Source organism: Cylas formicarius, unplaced genomic scaffold (assembly GCF_029955315.1).
Source record: "Cylas formicarius isolate icCylForm1 unplaced genomic scaffold, icCylForm1.1 PGA_scaffold_6__28_contigs__length_40554024, whole genome shotgun sequence".
Lineage (NCBI taxonomy): Eukaryota > Metazoa > Arthropoda > Insecta > Coleoptera > Brentidae > Cylas > Cylas formicarius.
In genome coordinates this window covers 38,385,365-38,400,167 of record NW_026844347.1, presented here as the reverse complement: position 1 = coordinate 38,400,167, position 14,803 = coordinate 38,385,365, and the positions used below count along the sequence as shown (strand labels likewise).

At 33.9% G+C, this 14,803-nt stretch overlaps 2 protein-coding genes across 4 annotated transcripts in view; one reads left to right on the top strand and one right to left on the bottom strand.

Moving 5' to 3' along the window:
- LOC132703451 (octopamine receptor 1-like) overlaps positions 1 to 6,525 on the bottom strand; it is a 96,467-nt gene extending 89,942 nt beyond the window's left edge. Inside the window, exon 1 of the mRNA XM_060672711.1 lies at positions 6,385 to 6,525. The gene's annotated coding sequence lies outside the window, so the exon portion shown is untranslated. The remainder of the gene's footprint in view (positions 1 to 6,384) is intronic.
- LOC132703450 (uncharacterized) overlaps positions 2,680 to 14,803 on the top strand; it is a 30,634-nt gene continuing 18,510 nt past the window's right edge. For 2 of the 3 annotated variants that reach the window (XM_060672707.1, XM_060672706.1), the window contains exons 1-4: positions 2,720 to 2,780; positions 8,572 to 8,720; positions 8,778 to 8,945; positions 10,581 to 10,642. In XM_060672707.1, coding sequence (XP_060528690.1) covers positions 8,799 to 8,945; positions 10,581 to 10,642 — 209 coding nt within the window. In that variant the 5' untranslated portion in view covers positions 2,720 to 2,780; positions 8,572 to 8,720; positions 8,778 to 8,798. Of the gene's footprint in view, positions 2,781 to 8,571; positions 8,721 to 8,777; positions 8,946 to 10,580; positions 10,643 to 14,803 lie in introns of all 3 variants that reach the window. The other variant, XM_060672708.1, reaches the window with a different exon arrangement.

Here is a 14,803-nt window from a genome sequence, read left to right as displayed (position 1 = left end):
CCGTTGCGGCTCATGCGGGGCGATTCGCGACAATTTCTTAAGAACTTTTGATATTTTGAATGTAAGGAAGGATAACAGTCACAAGCGTGGGGTTGCTTTTGGACTCATTGTCTTTGGAAGGTTGTGGTGAAGCGTATTATGTGATAGAACGGGTGATATCTCTAATGTGGAAATTATTAGAGAGAAGAGGATACGTAAGGTGTTTTGAGTCTTGCCTCAGTGTTGGATGGTTTTTGGGTCAGAGGGTGATGTGACAATGCATTAAGTTCATGTCAGTGAATGTATTCGTATTGTTTTACAAAAGTCAAGATAGGATCTGTAAGAATACCTTGAATTTGTTCTTGATATTCACTTGCATTCATGACCATGAAGGAAATATACGATTTTAGAATAACAATGTCACGATTAGATTTTAGAGCAAGAAAATTATATTTAGGTTTATTTAGGATTGACTGTACATTTGAAATGGTTTCCTCTTTTGAGATAATACGAAGGATGAAGTTGAAACCTTTTACAAGAGTCTCCGAAGGTTAGTGTCATGATACGTTTACCACAGTGCTTGGAACTTGAGAATAGTTTGATGGTTTCCCTAGTGTTGAAGCTGGTTTTATAAATTTTTGAATGTGATTCTGGGAAGAAGAAAAATTAAGACTTTTAGCTTTGTCATGACTCGGGTTTGAAAAGATATCGAACTCGGATGGGGGCAAGATGGAAGCAATTGCAAGAGTCTTTTTGATTTGGTCTCTTTGTTTATGAAGTAAAGCAAAACTAGATTAATGAAGAATATTATGTGCAGATGATGGGAAATTTAAAAAGTATAACGTCAATAATATCGAATGACATTATTTTAATGAATAAATTTGAATACAATAAAGTAAAATAAAAGGAAATATTAGGCAATATTACATATTCGAAACCCGCTAAGCATGTTAATCCGTGGTAGAGTGGAAAAAACAAGAAATCGAGATAAATAATATAATTTTAAGTTTAAATATCATTCGGGCACGTGGAAATTATTCCTTTTTTTGAACTTCGAGGTCTTTTATTCGTATTTAAGTTAGGATACAGATATTGAAATGCGGTTTTCAATGGGTTGTTTCGCCAGAATGGGCCCCAACATTCCTATAAAGCAAACAACGTTACACAGAAAAGACCTCAGTTTGTGTCAACTTTAAAATAGTACTCGCTTTAACTATGACTAGCATTTAAAGAAGAAAAAACCAAATTTTGCAACATTCTTCCTTATATTTATTGGAAACACGGTTAACTTTAGTCACAGAATAATGTTAGAGGGTTTAATCGCCGTTGAATGTTAGAGAATGAACATTTTTTGTTTGGGTAGCGGTTTAAAAATTATCTCGAGAATTATTAAAGCTTAAAATTTAATATCCTCAAATCCTCAAACCTCAATCAAAACTGACCGCCTTTTTTTGGAACGCGGCGTTATTATGGTAAATAATAATTGTATTTATAGCGAAAATCGATTGTGCTATTAATTAATTGCAAGGGCCCACGGAGACGCAATGCCCCGCCTAAATGCGACACGTGATACTGTCATCGTACTGCGGTGAGGCGAATAGACCGGGCCAAATTGATGGGCGTGCCAAGTAAAATACTCTACAAGGTGAATCAACGACATATAACATTATTAGGATGCAGCATTTAAAATTATTTTAAAGTATACAGGGTGGCTCACAAAAGCGTACATTTTTTTTAATGAAAAACTCCTTTTTTATTAACCTACACGTAATAGTAATTTTAATTTTTCTAAGATTCTATGCTACAGGGTGAACAAAATAAACGAATATTTAGATCATTTTAAATTGAAAAGTTAAAATGTTACTAGTATTCCCTGTCAACCCCATATCACATATTTTTGCGATTTATTTGAATTTTTTGAATATTTACACTTCTTTCGGTGTAAGACTATTGCTAGAACATTAGTTGACCATGACAAAATGACATGAAATTTTCACTGACGACTGAGCGAATTAATTCATAAATTTTATTGTGGTCTCAGTAAATAAAAAAAGTGTGGATTTTGGCTTCAGCCGAATTAATTAATATGCACCGTTATAAATGAAATAATAGAGGTCGATCAAAACTTTTTGTTTAAAATAATTTTCTCCCGTGATGCCACAGTCCTGTCAAAAATACGTTAGAAAAAAAAACTTATTTTATTTTAATTATCAAATAATTAAAATTATTTCATTAATATTATTTTGCATCTCCAGAGAGAATTTCCTCTCCCTGGCACTCGTCGGCTCAATCAAAAGGTTCCCGTAATAATCGAAAGTCTAATTAAAGTCAATCATCTAATTTATGGGCGACCGTCGCGTTCGGTCGGATTCGAAAATAGAGAAGCGGTTATTTTCGATTCCCGTATATCCGAAAAAGTCGGTAAACTCGGGCGTCAAATTCGTATTAATCGGGACCCGTTTTTTCTTTTTTTTTTTTTGAAAGAATCGCGACGTTGCTTTCCATTATTAATTAAAACGGAGACGATCCTCCATTTTGTTAGGGTTTCTCGAAGCTGCGGCGGGAAACTTTGTTAATTAATTTGGTTTTTAATAAGCGACTCTCACGAAGATGGAAGCGATAACCGGAAAATTATAGTGTGTCTCGAAGTATGACGTCTTGACTTTCGACGGCAATTGGCGAGCTCATGTGCTGACGACAATAAAACACCTGATTATTAGTTATTGTAGTGCGGAACATTGTTCAAAATGTATAGGTTTTAAGAATTATAATATGGTTCTTTGGGTACAATGAAATATAAGGTAATAATATTTTTTTGTTTACTAATTAAATTACACTAAGAAAAACAATGACATGTATACAATAAATTAATAACTGAAAACATCTATACATATATATTCTAATTTTATTTCACTATCGAGTCGTCATTGAGATTATTATAATAGGATTTATGTTGTTTTGCATAGAAATGTGAATCCCAATTTTTTATAATGTGCTGTACTGAATTTTGCCAGCTCTCAGTCTGTTATTGACTATATTTTTTATCAAATTTGTAACACTAGGAGTAATTGCGTTGAATGTGAAAGGTCTATGAAACAAGGCTCTCTGATGATGTGGCATCGTTAGTCTGTACCTGTATCTTACATTCACAGAATGGATAGTACTCCTAGGAATAAGCCGCTCTCTCAGCAAACTGAGTGAATTGAGGTTATGGATAATTTTCATAACGAATATAAGTTGACGATATCCAGCAGATACATGGTCATATTTTCGAAGACCCGTAATAAAACGAACACAAGCATTCTGCAGTACTTGACTTTCATTTAAAACTGCACTGACTTTCTGGTTCCATTATATATGTATACATTTGATTATAAAGAACTTTTTTGTAAATTTTTGATTGTGACGGTAATATAATTATTATTCTTACGTCATTGAAACTTGTCGGGGCATTATTAGGTAATGGTTTTCCAAGTGACATTTTCCAGCTTTTTGGAAAATAGTTTACTTCCATGGAAGAATTTATAATGCGAGTGACATACTTATCAATTTAAGGACTGCAATATTTAAGCATAGGTGGAGAGATTTGGTCAAGCCCAGTGGCATTTGTTTTAATTTCATGAATATATTTATGAACATCAGCAAGATTTGTGAATTCAAAACAAAAGTAACTGCGAAAAGAACGTATTAATTTCTTCAGCGTCATTCAAGTTACTTCGAAGAGTAGTGTATTTAAGTACCAGTGTCTCAAATTTGAGAAAAAAATTTAACAACATACCAATTGACAGATGGAAAAGTTCAGTACAGCATACATTTCTATACAAAAAAAACATAAATCCCATTATAATTAATATTAATGACGATTCTGATATATTTAATGTCGTCGTTTTTTCTTAGTGTAAGATTACACCTACCTGAATAAACAAAAAAGACAAATTATTACCAAAACGTTTGAGAGTCCGTCCCTAATGTTCTAGCCTTTAATACCTACCGGGCAAGAGTATTTGACTCTCTAACCTGATCTACTTATCACTAATCATCTTTTTTTATTTTGGGCATCTTTATTAATTTTTATTATTACGAGTATTCTCTGTGATAACGAAGTCATTATCATTTTTATTAACTTTTGTCAAAACAGGACCTTCGTTTACCAAAACCAAGCTTAAACCAGGATAGACGTGCCCGTCATTTTATTTTATCGGCGATCCTACCGACTGCGCCGCTTAAAAAGCAGATGTCAGCGATTGCAGCGAGCGCGCGTCGAACAAAGGGACAATAAATAATTAGCAATCTGCCGATGCAAGCTCGACCCGATCGGACAAAATGATTAAATTTACTGCGTAGCGTCACAGTTTCATTATTTCGGGGGTTTCGTTATGCGGTCGGAAGTTAAACGTTCCGTATAAATTAGTCGATCGAATTGGTAGCGAATTTAAAACGGATAAGAAAAAATAAATATAAACTGTCGGAAAACTAGCGTCAAATTTGATTTTTTTTAACGGGACACCCTGTATACTATTGGATTTATTCGTTCTGATAATTTCTGCGTAATATTTCTTTCTTGAACTGAGGTGACTGTTACTTGATGAATATCCATTTAACACAATTAAATTAGAACAAAAAATGTTCAGATTTTCACAGCTATTTTTACGACAATATCCGCCATTTATATACAGCGTGTACCACTTAAGAACTATACACCTTTGTGAAATCTTTGTTTATGGATCGATTTTGATATTTTTTTGTTTTATGGATCTCTGAAAAATAAACTAAAACCTTTAACTGTGACTATTTACAAAAGAAAGACAACAGAGAAGTACTATTGGGGAATCTTAATCCAATATATAGGCAAAGAAATCTTATTCAGGATTAGCTAGATCCTAACTATACCAATATAAAAAGCTTATGTTTCTTTTTACATCAACCTAAAGTTATGACCGGCTGGACTAATTTTAGATGTCAAATATAGAAAAAGTGTCAACAAGTTCCTATCCAGGACTACGTAACTACTACATTGATCTTGTCGAAGGTTTCTTTATAGCTCAATTTTGATAATTCTTTTGTCCGGGATAGATCTTATTACAGAGATGGCACAGTTTTTTGCAGCGAGAAGCGAGAAGTACTTTTTGGATTTTTTTCAAAATGGAAATGACAGATAACAGATTCGTATTCAGGACTACCTGAAAATAACTACATCTACGACCAAAGTTTTTATTTAAAAAAAAAATATATATAGTAAACTTTGTAAATACAAAGTAAATAAAAATGCAAATAAAGTAATGATAAACAAGATTTTATAGGCACTAGCAGAAGAATAATGATAAAAAAGGTATAATCTAAACAAAATTAAAATATAAATTAGGGAGTGAATTTCACAGCCGAATATTCGCTTTTCCATGGCAAACTTGGTATTACAAAGGAAACAGTATGCCCGCGTGAATCAATTTTAATATTTCTCTTAACTTCTCCATGTTCTGGTATATATTATTGAAAACGGTCGAAACCATTGTCATTGTTTAATAATATTTTATTATTTTTCAAAATTTTCGGTAGAAAGTGGTAAATAAAGAATAGGAGGCAGCCATTTTGTATATGTGAGGGTACGTGAGCAAAAACATCACCTAAGCATCTATACCACCAAAAAAATCTTCAATTTGGAGGATGTCTATGTGTGATATTGTCCATGAAAATTTCTGCAAGAGGGTTTCCCATAATTAAATAATATAAATAATATAAATATATAATATAATTAAATTCAAAATAATTTTGGTCTAAACTTATAAATTATCAAAACGTGCCTTGTTTTATGATGGGCTTGATTTGTCTCTGTTCATTTCGTCATGGAAAGCTACGAAATAGGTTTTGGACATCAATTAAAACTAGAATTGATTTAGCAGGAATTTCAATGTTTTTACCTTGCGGACTATGACTAAAATTTTTATTAATTTTGTTGAAGGTTTTAGTGATGATTCTGCTACAAAATAATTTTTGAGGTTAAGTATTCATGATTATTAATTCTTACTTTTCAATGTCATTAAAAAGTAATGAATCTGTAATTGTATGAACTGGTTGGTTTTTGTAATATATTCTAGAGAATCGAGAGTTATGAGTGTTTTTCCTCTATCTGCTCTTCTAAATACTAAGATCTTCCAATTTACTGTTAGTTGTCACTGTGAGATTTTATTAAATTAGCCAATACGCGATTGTTTATGATAATGTCGTTATTACCGTCAACAGCAACTTCTTATTGGTGTTTGAGTGATTTAAATTAAAGTTGAAACAATGTGAAACTCTTTCTCAGAAAATGTATTATTTAATTTATGATTAGAAAAGTTTGAAACGACCTACCGCTTGCCGCTGGATTTTTCTTCTGTGAAAAAAAAAAGCAAAAAAAGAAAAACTCACCCCTTCCATGCGATAATCGAAACCTCACGGGTCAAACTTCATTCACGGAAACTTCAAAGTTACGGAGCGAACAAAAGTTGGTGCGTCGATTCGTGGAAAACGCGGAAAACGCGGAACGGCACGTTCCCTAAGGATCTAAACAGGCCGAAATTCCAGAGGCGACTGACGCTGACATCGACGTCGAGGCCGCGTCTTTCTGCGAGACCGCCTCCGTCCTGCGGAACTCAGCAGGAATCGCGCAATGGTCGAATAAGCGGAAAAAATTGACGTATCATAATTTTTATTTATTTCTCCTCTGTTTACGTTTTTTCTATTCACATTAACATTAAATTAGGTTTTCATCATTCCTAACTTTGTAATGAGTAGATATACGAAGCTGGTTAAATTACCAAACTAGTAGTATAGTAGTGTAGTAGTATAGAAAAACAATTAAATATAGGGTTTAGGAAAAAAAATAGGTAAATGCCTATACTAGATGTCCATGAGCGGTTGCAAAATAGAACTCTATTATTCTTTTTTTTATATTTTATCCATCCATAGCTACTCCTATTGCGACATGTCTCAATGTTTTTGTTAGAGAGTCGTTTTTTTCCGGATTTTTACGGTCTGGGTGCTGCATTAATTGTTATTTTATTTTCTCTTTGTCTAGATTTTTATTTTCCGCAAGGTTTTGCATGTCTAGTTGATCTGTATTTGTTGTCGTTCTTCTTTTCACTTCGAATTCACTACTTATACGCAAATGCGCCCTTACCACCTTATTACCCGTTGTGTATCTATAGTACTGTTACATCTGTTATATTTAATGTAAATCCATTACAAGAACATATCACACAAAGGAGAATTTAAAGTTATACTTTAAATGAGTTTAGAGTTTACAAGATATCCAACTTCAGTTTGGCCATTTTATTAGCTCTTGAGGACAAAAAGTCGTCAGAACAACAAAACAAAAGAAGATATTATTACAGAGAAAAAGAATCCTAGCATTTACAGTACCATCACAATAAGATCTCTGTAAGGCTTCCGACAAAACAGGTAAACAATACTAAGATCAATGGCAGATTAAGAGAGGTATTAAAACTACTAAAAGAAAAAAAAAGCCCAGCAGAATTTCGAGGATGAATAAAGACATTAAAACTAACAAGAAAATCAAAATTAAAATGAAAAATGAATTAAACGAATATCAAATCTGGAATACATGAGGGAGATGGCCTAAGAGCACTCTTATTGAACTGATTAGTGAAAAATTTTTTATGAGAAACAAATAAAAATCCTGCAATTTTGATATTAGATGATGAAGACCACCTACAGCGTCAGACACATTGAAACAACGGCCTGCCATATGCAGGCAAGGCCAAGCCTTTAGTGGTAGCGAGGCAATTCAGATGACCTAAACTCGTAATTAATCGTTATTTTGTTAATAATATAATGTAAGTTTCGTTATTTTGTAACTGAATTCAAAATAAATATAATTTGCTAACAAATATTGCTGGATTTCAGTTTTTGAACTTGATGAGGCTGGTGCTTTGCAATTTCCAAAATTTTCCAAAGAAACTTCCACAGGTTGCTGTGATACTTTTCACAAAACTTCTGGATTCCTCCTGCGTCGGTTTTTGTTGAGTCGAGCTTGCTAACGTTTCGCCAATCATCCTGTTGGCCTCTTCAGAGTTTAACTGAAAACAACCAACCCATTTTTGGAGTGTCGTATGGATCGAACAATGTTTCATCAGGGTAAATTATGGATCTGTTGTCTAATATATGTCTTTTAATTTCTTGAAGGTAATTAAATCTCCATCTCAATTTCTAGCTTCTTTTTCAGTTTATCCAACTTCGCAATGAAAATTTGGCCTGAATTTTTAGAAGTTGCACTCAACAAAAACAAACAATACAGTATTTATAAATAGCAATTTCCATAGTCTATACAAAAAGTGATCAATCAACACTTAAAAAAAAAAACGCTTGAAATGGCATTTATACTCGTAACGTGCTTGTCTTGTCTTCCTTCGATTCCAACTTGAAATATTTATTGTCAAATGTGTGTTTTCATATATAAACACATATTATAAAGTAATAAATTGTAACAAATAATGCTTATCAGTTATTTTATTTACTTTATTCGGAATTCCAAAAAAAAAAATAAAGGGAGCGTGACGTCACAGAATAAAAATTGACACTAGCGCTTTCGCGCAGGTCTGATCGCGACAGACGTCAGAATATGAACTAAAAGACAGAAGATCCGACGCTGCGAAGGGATTCTCGCGTAGATTCTGTGTTCGATGAAGGGCTGCTTTTTTCTTATCTAAAAAGGTAATCTCTGACCTCGCGCCACTGCAAAAAAGGTGAGAACGGTGCAACGTAGAAAGGAGAAAAACGATGGTCTATTAAAATTTTCATAGATCGACGGAAAGAATAAAATTATGGACCTCGACGAAGGCGCGGCGGACTACGGCCATCCTCGTGACGTCGCGAGCTACGACTGGCAAAATGGCGACTACGACGATCGCTACGACGCGATTGACAGTCCGAATTTGACCGGGAAAGAGTCGGATTCGCCTAGAGATGAGGTATGGTCTGTTCATAGATATAGATATATTTGAAAGGTATTAACCAAGGGTGGTCATTAACATCCAATCCAACAAGATTATCACCTAAAGTTTCGGAATTTAAATTCCGTTAAAATTGTTGTCCGTAAGAGAAAATAATTTTATACTTACCTGTGTTTAATATTCTTTGGTTTGGTATACTACTTAGTTTAAGTTTATTAGTAATCATTCTTATTTCGTGTGTAATACAGCGTGTGTTGAATCGTGTGCAAATTATGCAAGATACGTGCGAGTCTAGTGTGTCTCAGGAGATGCTCCAGCCCAAATGTAGAAAACACTATTCTAGTGAGACTAAGGAAGTTATAAGAAATGTTTATTTGACTCTCATTGAACGAGGTGCCAGCAAGCAAGCATATTTAGAAGAAACGGCCACATTGACGAAAATTCCAACATCAACTGTATAGGAAATTGTGAATAATCCCATTTCAGCGAGGAAAAAAAGAAGCGATGCTGACATTTTCTCGAGTGTAGATGAAAGTGATCAAGATATGATACGGCGTAAAATTTACTAGTTATACGAGGAACAAAGCGTGCCTACATTAGATATCTTAATTAGGAGGCTTGAAAAATATAAAACCGGTGTTAAATGTATGTACTTATTTAAGTGTATTCAACACATGGGTTTAAAAAAAAATAAATAAAAAATTGACAAAAGGCAAGTTTTAATGGAATCTTTTAGAATTCGGAAATGGCGACTGCAATATCTAGAAAAAATTAGGATTTACAGAGAACAACAAAGGCCAATTATTTACTTGGATAAAACCTGGTTCGACACTTATGATACCCTGGAAAAGGGTTGGGTTGACTCAACTGATGAGTGTAAAACAAACGCGCCATCAAAAAGAGGTAAAAGAATAACTATTTTGTATGCTGGCTCTAAAGATGGTTGGATTCCGAATGGACTTTGTCTGTCTGCGAAAAATATTAAAAATTCTTCTTTGGATTACCATGAAGACACCATCGCTGATTTATTTGAAAGTTGGTTTAAAAACAAACCACTCCAAACATTCCTCCCAATAGCTTAATTGTAATGGACAATGCAATTTATTGCAGTAGACAGTTGACTAAAACCCCTTCCTCATGTGACACAAAAGCAACAATCCAAAACTACATGTATAATAACGACATTTATTTTCACGAAGATTGTACCAAAAAGCAATTAAATGAGGTTCTACAAAGCTTGAACCTACAAAAGGAATACGTCTATGATAATTTTTAAAAAAATCTAGGGCATACAGTTTTAAGGCTTCTACCTTACCACTGTATATTTAATCCCATTGTTCAATGTTGGCACCAACTGAAATCTGCCATTCGTCGTAATAATGTTTTTCCCCGTGTTATCTCCAATATCCTCAAACTTTTAAAAACCGAAGTTTTTAACATCCCTCCACAAAGTTGGGTAAATTCTGTTAAACATATAGAAAACGCAGAACAATCGTATATCCATATTGCAAATAATATAGAACAAATAATACTTAGAACAGGCGATAATAGCGATAGTGATACTGATATATTATGTGAATAATTTTAAGTAATTTAAGTAGGTAATAAAAATAATTTTAATTTTGTAAATAATTAGAACTTTTTGTTTTGCAGATCGAAGGGTACGGCGAGAAGGGATCTCGAGTTAGAACTTTTCGGCAGGCGCCGCCCCAAGGGTAAGTAGGCTCCCCGCCTATTTGGTTTTCCACCACTTCTATAGTCCAAGTCACACAGATAACTGATATATTATTTTTTATAAAAGGTCTTACAAAAACCTACAACATTTATTATGTATATCATGTACCTATTTTTAATACTTTGCGATTTAATTTGTGCCCTTATTTCTGTCTAACCCTATTGCTATAAAATTAGTCGTCATTCACACATACATTGTCAAATTTTTACTTCACAAGTGAGTAATTAAATTGATAAAATTTACGTTTACGTTTACGTAGTCAAAACTTGATCATCATCTCTGATTATCAGAATCTGATTGACCTGGATTTTTCAAAGAAACTTCCACAGGCTACTGTAATACTATGCAGTGACTAACAGCTTAAACGATGCAAAAAAAAAACTAATATCAGTTTGAAATTTACCAAGACTTTTATTTATTCCTGCAATTGTTCCTTGTTTAGTTCGACATGTTAAAACACGTTTTCGTTCAGTAAAACGATTTTTTTTTAAATTGGGTAGTCGGACTACAATTTCTGAGAGAAATTACAGAAAAAGAGACATATGGTAAATAAATGTCCGTCAACTGTTCAGCATATCATTGGGCGTCACTGTAACGAAAATAGGGTCGAGAATAAGTCAAATAAGATCTCCAATAAATGTGAGAACAGATGTATTGTAAAAGAGGTATCGAATTATCCAAAAAAGTGCTCCAAAAATGTGTGTCGAGGTGGACAGACAGTTTGAAAACCTGTAAGCTTTTCCTCAGCCGAAGAAATAGACGCGCGAGATTGGCATTCGCCAGGGAACATATCGATAAAGATTTCAAGTTCAACATCAGTATGGAGAAAGCCTAAGGAACAATTAAAATGGAAAAATTTTAAAGCTACGGTAAAGCATTGTAAAATGCATTTCATTGAACGAAATATAAACCAATATGTGTAATTGGATATATTAAGGCAGCATCTGGTTGCTAGTGCCCAAAATTAAATATGGGTGACAATTATCGGTTCTACCATGACAACGACCCCAGCCCAGTCATCAAACTTAAATGTAATTGAAAATTTGTGGTTGATATTAAAAAACAAAGTAAATAGTGCCCAATATAACAAGAATGGATTAAAAATAAAAATTACTAAAGTATAGAACACCCGGAGTATAGAGGAAAATTCGATGAATCAATACCCAGAAGACTACTTATACTGCATACTACTCACATTGATGAAAAGTAAAGACCAACGTCGAGGGTATCGTTGATTATAGATTTCTCTTGATTCCTCAGATTTTTCATTGGTAAAAGAATTGATTACACCCAAGAATTTTATTTTTATCCAATAAAATTTGATATCGGGGTTCGTAATTGTGTTCGGCAACTGCTGAGGAGTTTATTTGTTATAGTCTTAAAGCTGTTTTACTCATATGTATTGAATGCCGTAAACACCTGGTATGTCAAATGGAATTTTTTCTATGGCGGATCGACAGATTTTTGGACCAGGAAGGACACCAGTGGCAAGTGTGGGGTTGCTTTTGGACTCATTGTCTTGGGAAAGGTTGTGGTGAAGCGTATCTTGATATGGTACGCTTAAGATCTTTAATTTCTTTGGTAAACTGTAGCGTTTTGTTCTATTTGTCTTTATGTTGTGTTATTTCTAGAGTTTCCAAAGCTTCCTTTGCTGCGTGTTTGATGTTTTTTTAATTTTTCCAAGGTAATATTAATACGGATAATTAAACGGATTTGGTAAAAGTTCTTCCGCCTGGGGGATCACAGGGGGAACTGACTAGTTCCCCCTAGCTAACTTGAAATCACCCCGCTCTCGAACTGCTTCAGTAATGTCGTGAGACACTCTGTATATTAGACGCTTAAACGTTATGAATATCCGTTACCTTAAGTTGCTAAAAATGTTGGTATGGCGTATACCGTGCGACTTCCGCAAAAAACGGAAGTGTCCTTCGATACGTCTTCATCAACCGGAAGTAGACCCCATCCGTCCCGACTTCGTGACGCTCAAGATCCGTTTCGTACGGGTTGGGGGGTGATTAATTTATTAAGACCCGAGAGTCTTGCGTGTCAAACGTCCGGATTCGGTCCTTTGGCGGAAACTTAAACTTTCCCCCCCTTCGTAACACCGTAATTTCGTATTCTATATGCTACGCCATTGTGCATAATTTACGTGTTAATTGTTTTCCGCCGTTGACGCGCGTCTCTATAGTCCGAGTCACACTGAGAATACAGTGCGGTTTAGCATGGACATAAATTATGTTGTTCTACTGAATAGTTATATATTTGTTTTATTGTTACCTCCTTTAAGAGGTCCAAGATCGTCTGTAATATTTTATTGAAGTCCGTTATAGTTGTCGATGATTATTTAGCCATTTTTTATAAGCTTCTTGATTCATGATTGTAAATCTAATACTTTTTAAAAAATGTCGGTTTTTATTGAGTCCAACTTGCTGACGTTTCGCCAATCATCCTGTTGGCTCCTTCAGGGCTTGCCTGAAACCATGTCGCATCTGACTCTGTACCTACTTATATATAGTTTGAGGGAGGCGGAGCTAAATTAGGAGCATAAACACCGTCTCGGGTGACTGATTTCCATATGGGATTTTTCGTTGGTAGAACAATTCGCGATTTAATTTAACTTGTCTAATGTTTGCCCTTATTTCTGTCTAAGACTATTTCTATAATATTAGTTGATCATGACAAAATGACATTGTCAAATTTTTACCCGTCAAGTGAGTACATAAATTCATAAAATTTATTGTGATGTTTGTAAGTTAAGAAAATTAACTATGGATGGAGGCGAAAAAAAAACCTTGGTGAAACCATATTGACAAAAGGTCGCGGATATCGTTGCCTATAGATTTTTATTGATTCTCGGATTTTGCCTTGGTAAAAGAATTGATTGCATGCAATAATTTTAGTTTTATCGATTAAAATTTTAAGGTGTTTCGTTCTATTGTCAGCACCATTGGTTCTCCAACATATTTTGAAGCAAAATATCTAGCTTTTTTATTAAAACCCTTTACAGGGAAAACTGATAGTTTTACTTAGTTTCCACTATAACTAGTCATCGCGAATATATTTTTGGAAGCCTTTCATTTGAGATGTCAGGAGTTAACAGAATTCCATGCATACGCGGCAAAGAATACTTTGGAGAAACCAGACGAAAAATGTCAACTGGGCTCAAAGAACATGAAAGAGCCTTAAGACATAAAATTTTATTCGATAAATTATTACTTCTACCGATGAATCTATAAGCAAAATAACAATCTTAACCGGGACTCAGGTATTTACCTGTCACCAATATGGAAATCAGTCATCCGAGACGGTGTTTATACCACCTATTTAGCTCCGCCCCTTTGAAATAGTATATAAGCAGGTACAGAGTAAAATGCGAGCCAGTTTCAGTCAAGCTCTGAACGAACGTTACTCAACAAAAATTGAACTGAGGTGGCTTTTACTTGATGAAAATCCATTTATCAAAATAAATAAGAACTAAAAGTTCAGGTTTCCACGAAATTATATATTTTGACGTGACAATTGACAATATAATTTCGTGAACATCTGAACTTTTAGTTCTTATTTATTTCGACTCAACAAAAACCGAGGAATCCAGATGTTTTGTAAAAAGTATTACAGTAGCTTGTGGAAGTTTCTTTTGAAAAAAATAACTGAAAATCTGAAAAAAGTCGATTTGTGGCTAAACGATAACACTTATCGACTTAAAATAAGAGTTACAATTTTTGAGGATGTGCGTTAAATATAAAATTTAAAAAAATGAAATTTGGCAAGCTTTAAGATATAAAATAGTGCCCAAAGTTTAACTACTAGTATGGACTTCTACATCTCTGCCAAATCTGAAGTTAATAGCTGCAAATTTACGATCTTTTATAATACACTATAGCACAAAATATCCCGAACACCCTGTACAATATGTGCACACGTTAAATAAAGAATGTATAGCTGTCTAACCGACAACCGATTATAACAAATTATCATTAAAAAATTAACCCTTTTTTCAGTTTTTTGCAAATTACTGACGTACCCGGTACATTTTCAAAAAATATTACTATTAATGATTTTTTTTATGTTGGTAACCATTTTTTTAAAAAAAATTCTTGCACCCTTGCAAACGTGATTTTCATATTTTCAAAAATGTTTC